The sequence below is a fragment of the Solanum verrucosum genome, unplaced genomic scaffold (genome assembly GCF_900185275.1).
Source record: "Solanum verrucosum unplaced genomic scaffold, falcon-dt-bn FXZP01000275.1, whole genome shotgun sequence".
Classification (NCBI taxonomy): Eukaryota; Viridiplantae; Streptophyta; class Magnoliopsida; order Solanales; family Solanaceae; genus Solanum; species Solanum verrucosum.
Genome location: NW_026020738.1, coordinates 856,017 through 866,342, shown reverse-complemented (window position 1 = coordinate 866,342; position 10,326 = coordinate 856,017). Strand labels below are relative to the sequence as shown.

The 10,326-nt window shown below is 33.0% G+C and overlaps 1 protein-coding gene across 2 annotated transcripts; it reads left to right on the top strand.

Annotated features, from left to right (window-relative positions):
• The first annotated feature begins 2,565 nt into the window (after nucleotides 1-2,565).
• Nucleotides 2,566-9,154, top strand: LOC125812695 (uncharacterized). 2 transcript variants are annotated; one of them, XM_049492185.1, is made up of 9 exons: nucleotides 2,570-2,629; nucleotides 4,323-4,537; nucleotides 4,629-4,766; nucleotides 4,946-5,157; nucleotides 5,240-5,481; nucleotides 5,560-5,806; nucleotides 7,936-8,562; nucleotides 8,792-8,890; nucleotides 8,988-9,154. In XM_049492185.1, the coding sequence occupies exons 3-9, from the start codon at nucleotides 4,643-4,645 to the stop codon at nucleotides 9,078-9,080; spliced, it is 1,644 nt and encodes a 547-aa protein (XP_049348142.1). In that variant the 5' UTR covers nucleotides 2,570-2,629; nucleotides 4,323-4,537; nucleotides 4,629-4,642; the 3' UTR covers nucleotides 9,081-9,154. The 2 variants fall into 2 exon arrangements, with proteins under 2 accessions (XP_049348144.1, XP_049348142.1); XM_049492187.1 differs by lacking the exon at nucleotides 4,323-4,537 and having other exon boundaries at nucleotides 2,566-2,629.
• The last annotated feature ends 1,172 nt before the right edge of the window (nucleotides 9,155-10,326 follow it).

Sequence of the window (10,326 nt, the reverse complement as noted above, 5' to 3'; positions counted from 1 at the left end):
AACTTTAGAGACTCACAAAATGTCAAATAATCATAAAATGACACCAAATTTGGATTTTTGTGAGAGTACTACAACATTAGGATATTAGCATTTGCATAAGTTGGACAAAATCTTAAGTGAATAAACAAATACGATCTTGATAAGGTGAAAATTCGTGTATTAAGTAAGTACATATATATATATATATATATATATATATATATATATTTGTATGATTCGATGGAGTATTATTATTTAGGCATAATATATAAACGTGTTTTAAAATTAGTCTCGTTTGGATGTGTATAAATAAACACTTAAACTTGTATAAAATTAAATAAGTAGACACACACATTTTACTTAGCGTCATATGTGACAATCTTTGATCACTAAACCCCAAACATTCTACATCAGGTGTTGCTTGAGCTTTAGTATACAAAGTCGTTGCTAACATTCCATTATCGTTGCAATGAATTGGAGGTTGGAGGTTCAAGGATCAAACTCGGCCACACTTGAGAGAATGACTTGCTCCATCCGCGCACCATACCAATAGATGCCAAAGAAGATCATGATTTGTTCAAATCATGTCATTAATATTAACTTTTACTTATATTATGATATATAATACTAAAAATTTTCAATGAAGCAGTGTCGGTTGACATTACTTGAGATAAGGTGGGTCCGCCGATGCTAATAGCAAGAGTTTTGATATTAAAAATATGATATTTTTGGGGAACTATAAGACTTTGGTATTATATATAATTTTGATCTTATAATATATTCTTCAAGTAATTTTCCCTTTTAAAATTGCATTACTATATACCATGGTAGAACAGACAATTAAAATCCAAAGGTATTCAAGAGTTGCTAAAAATTACGCGTAATGATAAACATTAGTAGTATATTAGTCAATTAAGCTATAGTTTTATAAAATTACGATTCACGAGTATGGTTTAATAAAACTTACTATTGATTGTGGGAACCACATACAGTTTGTTTCTGGAAATAAAAGATATATTCGGCGAATTTGTATACAAATCTAATTTTGTCTCTTCTCTTTTCACTCAATAATTTTCTCTTAAAATCTCTTATCCATATCAATTTTGAATTTTGAATTCAATTTTCTCCCTCTTAGTCGTGACATCACAATTCAAGGTAACTGTCCAAATATGTTTCAATTTTTTTTTTGTTTTTTCTGTGTATACGATTTTTGTTTGCCTAATCTTTTATAAAATTACATCTTGAAGTTTCATTTTTTCAGTTACTTTAGTAAAACAAGTGGATGATCAAACTCCATAAAAAAGGATTACTAGAGGTATATCATTGAATGACAATTTTTTTGACGATCCACCATCTTTTTCTTTGGATTTAACACAAGATTTTGGTGTGATTGCAATGTCAATTGCAAAATTTAGAGCAATTAAAGGAAAGAGATCGAATCAAGAGTTTAGATCCAAGCACAAAAAATGATCCAATTATTATGCAACAAACTAACAAATTAAGAGTTTAGATCCAAGTAAATTTTTTTGCTTCTAATAGCAATGAGTCCAAAATAAACGACGATGTCGTTTCTGATTTAATGGAACAAAACGAATCTGAAGAAACCCAGCTATTTGTATAAACCTTATTAGTATATATTAATTTGTATATATTTATGTATTTGTATATTTCGTTCTTATATTGTATTTATCTATAGGTATTTGTGTATATACAAAATTTCATTAATGTTGATTGGTTCTATATTATTTTTTTTTGTTTATTTTATTTTCACGTATACTATCACCCGCAATACCTTATACGAATCCAATGTATAATTTTCAACATTTATAGATAACTGCTTATATATCCATTTTAATGATTTATATACATATATAAATAATTGTATATAATATGTTCACTTGTATAAATGTCGAAATTAACTATGTTAACGAAGTTTTGTTTTACAGTGAACTTATTTTTGGACATATTTTTTTAGGGTATTTGATTTCTACTCAAAGAAGCACCCCAAGAATGCCTCACACATGCAGTGTTTTACAAATAATGATTTATATACATATGAATATACAATTCTTCCACTCAATAATAATATATATTTGTATACAAATACATATAATTAATCTATATACGAATGAAAAGAAAATTTCAAATACATTACGATTATGGCGTTCTTTGTGTAGAAGAAGTCGTTTTAAGCAATTATAGGATTGTCATCGATTTTTTGTAACCGAAATTGCCGTCTTTTGATAATTTATTTTAAAAATCAAATTTGTATAATTTTAAATAAAAATCCGAGATATACAAATGTTATTCCGCTTAGCAAATGAAACTATAGATATGGAGCGTACTGTAACTATGTAGACTAATTAAGTTTTTTCTCTTTGCCATATATGAAAATTTCCCTTGCTAAATTCTACTCTACTACATAAATACATTTTGGGCCATTATATAAGGCCTTGTCCACATGGTAATGGGCTCTATGCTAAGCCCAACTGAACCGAAAAAGTGAAAAAAAAATAATTAAAAAATCTGCATATAAATAAGTGTACGAGAAAAAGGGGATTTTTTTTTTTTCAAAACAAAATATTTAGGCGCTGAGTTTGTTCTTGTTTTCTCAAAAATTCTCATTCCCGCCCACTATTTGTATCTCCAGGTAAGCATCAATTTTCTGTTTTTATCATTTTTATTTAGTTGAATTTCGTTCATGAATCTGCTTGGAGTTTGAATCTATTGAATGGCGATTTTTTGGGATTTTTTTGATATTTTTTTCAGTCGGAATTGATATCTGTATATCTGCGTTGTTGATTGGTTTGTATCTATTGATTTGATGCTTAAACAAGTATAAAATACTTCGATTTTTCATCGAATTTGAACTCGGAATTCAAAGATGTTCGATTGGAATCGACACGAGAATTGGTAAATGTTTGGAATTCAGTTTTCTTTTTTGTTGTTTAAGAAAACCCTAGCTCTGTTTTTTTTTTTTTAAGAGGATGCAGAAAATTAAGCAGAAAGAGAACAAATTTGATGTTTATCGTCCATAGTTGATACTTTAGCTGAAAAGTTAGTTTTGGATTTGGGGATTGGAAGAGTTTCAGTTGGAATTTGGTGTGAGGATATCTGTGTTGTTTCAATTCATTGATGAGATTCAGTTTTGCTATATCTTGCTTCATTAAAAAAAATGGTACACGGGTTTGGTAAATTTTTCTGCTTTAGAATTAAGCATAAAGAGAAGAAATTTGATGCCTTTGGTCCATAGTTGATACTCTCTCCTTTAGCTGAAAAGTTAGTTTGATTGACCTAATGGCTTTGAATTTGAATTTGGGAATTGGAATATTTTTAGTTGGAATTTGGTGTGAGAATATCTGTGTTGTTTCAATATATTGATGTGATTCAGCTTTGCTATATCTTGCTTCATAAAAAAATGAAACACAAGTTTGGTACTTTTTACTGAGGTCTCGGGTTCAATGCCTAGTAGAGGCAAAAACACAAGTTGATTTCTTCCTGTTTGTCCAAGCCTTGATGGATATACTTACCCGGTACTTGTGCTGGTGGAAAGTAGCAGGTACCGCATGAAATTAGTCGAGGTAGGCGCAAACTAGCTAACATTATAGTTGTAAAAAAAGTGTGCTATGAGGTGCATTATTAAGAAGTCCTTTATAATTTGTTAGGATACAAATATGATAAAAACCACTTTGCCAAGGCTTGAATAGACGAAGAGGTCTTTGAACAGAGAGCCATGAAAGGCTAAGGAGGAAGTTCGTGGAAGTTGACTTTACAGGAGATTAACTAGATCATTCTCTCTTTGCAAATTTAAAGATTTAGTTCCATCCTCTAAATTGAGTAGCTTTAGTCAAAATATTAATGGGCTTGAAAGTGTTCTAGATGCTATTTTCACAGCTGAAATGTATGTAACCTTTGGAGCCTTGGACCTTATCCTGTGTTTTATAATAATTCTGATACCAAACATTTTATTACACCTTGGAAACCCCAAATTTTGGCATGAAATTTGGAACCATATTCTTTTTCTAACAGGATATGTGATACTTGTCCATACCTAGGGCTCGAACTCGAAACCTCAGCAAGGTGAATCAATTTTATCCATCCCACCACAACCCTTATTGATACTTTATTATTTATAACCATGCCCATTTTGCATTTTAGCGGAGAAAGTATTTGGGTTATGATAACTTGTACTGGTGAGATAAAAAATGATAGGAGGAATATGATTCATTTGCAAGTTTGGTGCATAAGTTCAACGAAGAGATACTTACCATACCTTATTTATGTTGTTATTTCTTTTGTTGCTAAAGGAACTATTTGTGACTTCTGATTACCTGTTGCTACAGTTTCAACTTTGGAAAACCAGATGAGAAGAAGCATTGCTAGACTTATGGGCAGGGACACTTGCGAGGCTGATTACTCATTGCTTACCATTTCACCTTTGCTGTTCCTTATATTGTTGGGAGTGATCAACTTTAGAAGTTGTTGATTTAACCATTTGGTGCTTCTATAGGAACTGAACTTTTCAAGTTTGCTGTTGTTAAAGATTTGATAATGACATGTAATATAGAGAAAAAATTTGTTGAATGACATGAATGAATTTTCTGAAGTAAATTAAATGACAATACTCAGCCATTAAATTTATTTTGCAGAAGAGCAAGCTGCCATGAAATCGAGCCGATGTATGAAGAGAAAGGTAGGTGATGTTCATGAAAAATACAGTGACAAGGAGAATGTAGCATCAAAGAAAGCAACATGTAGGATTGGTCGACAGAATCTGAAAGCAGCAGGTCAGGCAGCTGACATGAATCTGTAGACAGTTGTTTTCATTTTCCAACTCATTTACGTTTATATTAGTTGCATGATCCGGGAGTTCCCGGTTGCTGTATGTTGAGTGTTCTGATTGAGTTCCACTTGTGTTTGGGTTGTCTCTCAACTGAGGATGTGCCTTTTCTTGTGTACTTCCCAGGGGACTGTAGAAATTTTTCGGCTGGGGAAAATGATGTGACTTTGCCCTTACAAGCTGCTAAGGCATCTTGTCAAAAGCTTCCAGGAAGGACAACGTGTTCCCCTGTAACAAAAGGAGGTGCTGCAGAAGGGAGTCAACAGCTTAATTCTTGTAAGAAGATTAAGCTACAGCTTTTTCCAATAAATAAAAGTACCCGACAGAGATTGGAGAAGGTATAACTATGAATTGATGCATTAAGAGCTCTGCATAAAATGTACCAGGAATAACTTTTTATTGTTTTGGTATTTCTGGTAGGATTGCTGCAACCCATTCCAGGAACTCACTTTAAGTGCTCAGAAGAAGATATCATCAGTGATTAAGCACCTTAATACAAAGTGGAGTTCTACGAGTTTGGGGTTAGGGGAGCTCCTTCTATTCCCCTATGATACTTATACAGAAAACATAACATCGCAGAAAAGATGGAGCTCTAAAGATACCAATGTTTCTGCAGGAGAAGTGTATGCAGCAATAGGAAGTCCTGCCATTTTTCGCTTAAGGTTTTAGGCTGGTCTGATTTCATTTTTTAGCATATAACTCTTTAATCAAAATGTTTTAATTAGTCTCTAATTTTCTAGGTATGACTGGTTTTCTGATCTTAAGCTCAAGACTTTTGAGGTACCTGATAGCTCCCAGCCCTCTGGTATGCATTCACAATCAAGGGGTAATAAGAGAATCTTTGCTGCTGCAATGGACTCAGCAAATGACAAAGTGGAGGGAGCTAAGTTGAAAAATGAAGAGCTTATTAAACCAATCTGCAATAATGAGCGTGCAAATGTAACTGAGAATCAGAATATGGCTTTGAACATACCGGTTGATCACATGGTAAGTTATTATGCCTGTCTGGTTCCTTCACTTTGTCTCTTGTTCTGTAAATCTTTTCAGTCATCCAATCTGAAGCCTTTTAGGGTTTTTGCTGATTTCAGTTTTCTCATTCGCACTTATGCTGAAAAGTTGAACAGAATGAAAAATAATGCTGCCCCCTTATCCTGTGATCTTGGTAATCTCTGGCAGTTCTATTGATACTGCTAGATCTGCCAGTGCAAAAGCTTTAATTAATTCATAAATGAGTGCCCAAAGCATTAGATGCACCCCATTACAGATTTTTCTTTTTAAGCTAAATAAATAAATTTTTTCGTCCACTTTAGTATTTTCTCCATGTATGTATGTATTTGTAGGTATACTCTATTAAAATACAGATGTTTGATAGACACATCCTTTGATTGGCATGTCAAGTTATCTTTAGTTTTCCAATTCCCAGGAAACGTGTGCTCAGGATGCCCCGGTTGCTTAACCGGAAGCACACGGGGGGAGAGAGATGGGTGGGGATGCGGGTGGCCTGATTTAAAGATTAGTTGACTTATCGCAGGGTTAATCGGCTTAGTCTGGGTACAGATTTTGCAAATATTACAGATTTTAGATAGATAAGTATTAACTTAATATTTAGAACAAGAAAATAGAGTTAAGAACAGACAATTTATTTTGAATGTAGAATGACAGAAAATGTAATTATACTAGTTCACACACCAATTCCTTGGGTTAACTAATGCCGGTAAAGACTTTATTTTATTGTCAATATTAGGTACACTTACAATTTTTTACACAAGAGTGTAGTTCTTGAGAAAAAACAAGACAGAATGTTTTTGAATCAAAGAGCTGTATTTTATTCTGCTCTGGCTTTTGAATTTGTAGAGGTTTTGGTTTGTAGCTGTTGAACTTCTTTCTTTGAGACTTGATGCATGTTGAATGCAGCTCAGTGTTCCCAAGTCGACCAGTGGTAGGAGCTTCCTGTTGAGTAACCCAAGGGATTTTTAATTGCTTTGGCAGGATTACTTTAATTCCAACTATTTGAGTCAAGATTTCTTTCTTGATCACCTTGTTGAATTCTTGGCTGTCATCAATTTAAGTCTTGGGCTTCTGATTTTATTTCTTTCGAACTCTTGGGCCTCTCTTCCTTTGATCTGTCCTTGTTTCTTCTGCGTGTAACGTCTTCTGTCTTGATATAGAGGTTGGGCAGAACTCGTTCATCACGTTTTAGGCTGCTCTTTTTATCTCCTCTGATTTCTTTCTTCATTTCTCAGTTCGTATTTTCCACACTTCTTTGTCTGATTTTTCTTCCTTCTGGTTCTCGTTGACAAACCCCTTACAACATATTATTAAGAACTTCTCATAATTGTCCCAGAAGATCAGTAGTTGCTCAATTCGTCTAACCTTTTTCATTGTCAATATTAAAATTTAAATCTAACATTAACTTCTTATTTTTTAGTTTAAAATCCATACTTCAAAATTATTGGCAGACACAATTAAAGATATTCCTTTTCTCCTCTACCCCTGCATTGATGCTTAACAAGGTGGACCTTTTTTTTGTTTGATAAGTAGGCATATCAAAGTGGATTGTGATACCTGTTTCCTGGGGATACCTAATCCACCCAATTAGAGAGTTTGTTCCTGAAAATACTCTACCAGTGTTTTGGATCTTCTGAATCTGAAATTGGTATGCTTGTCCTGCAAGCTGTCTGCAATCTGCGTGAACCGCAAGCTGACAACAGAACCAACATCTAGGATACAACATGTTTACTTAACCTGTAGACTGTGGTAGGTGAAGCAAACTGATGTAGTGATAATATGGGGTGTACTCAATGCTCGAGATGTGTGCATAATCAAAATTAACATTCTTTATAGGATAAAATATGAATAAATAATTGTTGAAATTGCCTTTCAAACTTATTGCCACAAAAGCTGGATGGTGTGGTTCCCTTACCACATATGAGGGGCTAAGATCATTTGTTAACCACTACCCTACCTCTGTGATTATATTTGATGTGTTATAGGACTGGTCTAACTATTGTTTTAGTCCGTAGAGGTGATTCCTCTCAAAGGACGTAGATGTACTTTTTTACTAGTGGAAAATGCTATAGACATCTTAAAATTCAGTACTTGATACTCCTTTCTAGGTTGATGAAGTAAGAAAGCAGAATGTCCTTTCAAAGATAGATCCGTGGAATGATATTTTGACCAACCTAAGCATTGGAGGATTGTTTTCTGAGGCATCTATGCCAGGAAAGATCAGCAACTCAGAAAATAAATTGGATTTGCAGCCACCGCCGTTTAGTTCCTACTTTAGCACAGGAAACTTCCCTTCTGAAGCGTCTTCTCAGGGAAAGATTAGTGATTTCAATTTAGCTTCAAAAGAAACATCTGGGTTGAAGGAAACATCAGAGTGTGGCCACCACATTGAGTCAAATTTTTTGTGGGATTTTAATTGCACTAACTTGAGCATTGGAGGATTTCTGTCTGAGGTGTCCTTGCTGGAGAAACTAAAAAAACATGACCAAAGAAGTGAGGACAAACCAAGCTCGCAGGATGCGTTTGTTGCTGCATGCATTAATTCACAACCTGAAATTTCCAAGTCATCACCTCATGAATTGCACTCATCTATCTTGGATGCTGAAGAGACATGCCATGCATTTCCAGTGCGTAAAGCTTCATCAGGAAATGAAAACGCCACAACTTTGTGCGGAACAGCTGGTCCTGACAATTCAAAATCTTTCAGAATTCCATCATCCTCTAATGCTGCTGGGGTTTGTTTGCTGTAATCTTTTCTGGTTTCAGTTTCAAATAGCTTATTTTTTACCATCATTAGTTTTGGCTTTTGATAATACTGCTTCCGTTAAGGATCAACTCTGAGCTTCCTGAACTAGTTTGCTGCTTCACTATTACACGACTTTGTGATATTCTCATGGAAGGATTGACAATTTCTTATATATTCTGATATTATTACAGCACACAACTCAAAGTCTGATTATGCAGGATCAATCATCTCAGCAACCAAAGACAACCCTCTTTCCTCGTTCACGGGGTGTTTTCAATGAAGACAGCAGCCTTGGGCTAAAGGGCAACATTAAATGGGTACTCTCCGCCTTTTCACTTTGCTTGTTCCATCTGAAATCTTTCTTCTTGTCCACAGTAGAACTTAACATGCTCCATTCCTATGCTTACTTTGCAGGAAGACTCTTTGGGACCATTTGATCTTGGACAGCCCATTTTGAGACCCGTTAGCGGTGGGGACAGTGTTAGCCTCAGCGAGTTCGTTAAATAACAAACTGTAGAGTCTTGAAATGAATACCATAAACAGAAGAAAATTCTCCTCAGCTCGAGGATCAAATTCTTGATAAATGATGCTCTGAATTGTTCATAAAAAGTTTTAAAACAATCTTGTGATTACATACATTTGTATTGTTATGTGTAATATAGCCTTAATTTAGGCTTTTCATTCTCTTCACCATCTTAAGGCAAAGGATTTTGTAGTACTTTCATATGAAACTCGAGAAATTTGTTTGAACATGCAATTTGGAAGTTTTTAAATTATATTTTTTATCATAAACATAAAAGTTTCATTTGGTATAGTTCTTAAACAAGATATCGAAATGTGTAAATTACATATATCCATGTTTTTTTAATAATAAATATTTGTGAATCCTAAATAAATGGTATCAGAATGTCCTAAAATACTATAGTTGACTTATTTTAAAAAGTAGAACATAAGTAAAATTGTGGAATTATGAGATTCTTGAAATTAGTTGGTTCACGAAAGAACACGAGATTTAAATTCACATTTTTTGTTCTACTTGGAATGTGAATATGAAAAGGAATGATTTATTTTGATTCAACTCATTTGTTCTACTTTTCTTTGTGGAAATTTTATAGATGACATTTATTAGACTAATATTTTCAAGTTATAGTAGTAGAATAAAACTTTCAAGTTGTAATAATAAAAAATTTCAGGTTGTAACATTTATTTTTTAAAAAATAATATTCATTTTTTTTTTAAATATCATTAAAAAAAAAACAGATAACATTAATGATAATTAATAATGCCATAATTTAGGGGATTCAAAACAAAATAGGAATATTTGGTTTCCTTTTTTTACTCAATCAGTTATAATTAAATCAAAAATCAGATTTTATTTTTTTCAAACGTTTCTCTCCCCCTCTAATTTTTTTCTATCAATTTGTTTTCCTTTTTTTCTCAATCAGTTAAAATTAATTCAAAAATCAGATTTTATTTTTTATTCAAAGTTTCTTAGTCCCTCAAAAAAAAAAAAATTGTGATTGTCGTCATTCACAACTAATTCCAAAATATTCTTGGTTCAAAAATCTTTATTTTGTGGTAATAGATTCTTATCGATATTAATAAAACATGGTGGTAGATGGGATCGTTCTGGTTAGTATTTATTGCAATTTATTATTTGTATTTTTATTCCAACTTCAAAAAAATAAATTTAAGAACAATGAAATTTTTGAATTTTAGTCGTGTATAATAGATTTAAATTGTAATTTTTTTT

Excerpts from the sequence above, each read along its gene's own strand:
- LOC125812695 (XM_049492187.1), top strand. The coding sequence starts at position 4,643 with ATGAAATCGAGCCGATGTATGAAGAGAAAGGTAGGTGATGTTCATGAA. Across the intron at positions 5,807-7,935 it reads ACATACCGGTTGATCACATG|GTTGATGAAGTAAGAAAGCA; the intron begins GTAAGTTATTAT and ends ACTCCTTTCTAG. Across the intron at positions 8,891-8,987 it reads TAAAGGGCAACATTAAATGG|GAAGACTCTTTGGGACCATT; the intron begins GTACTCTCCGCC and ends CTTACTTTGCAG.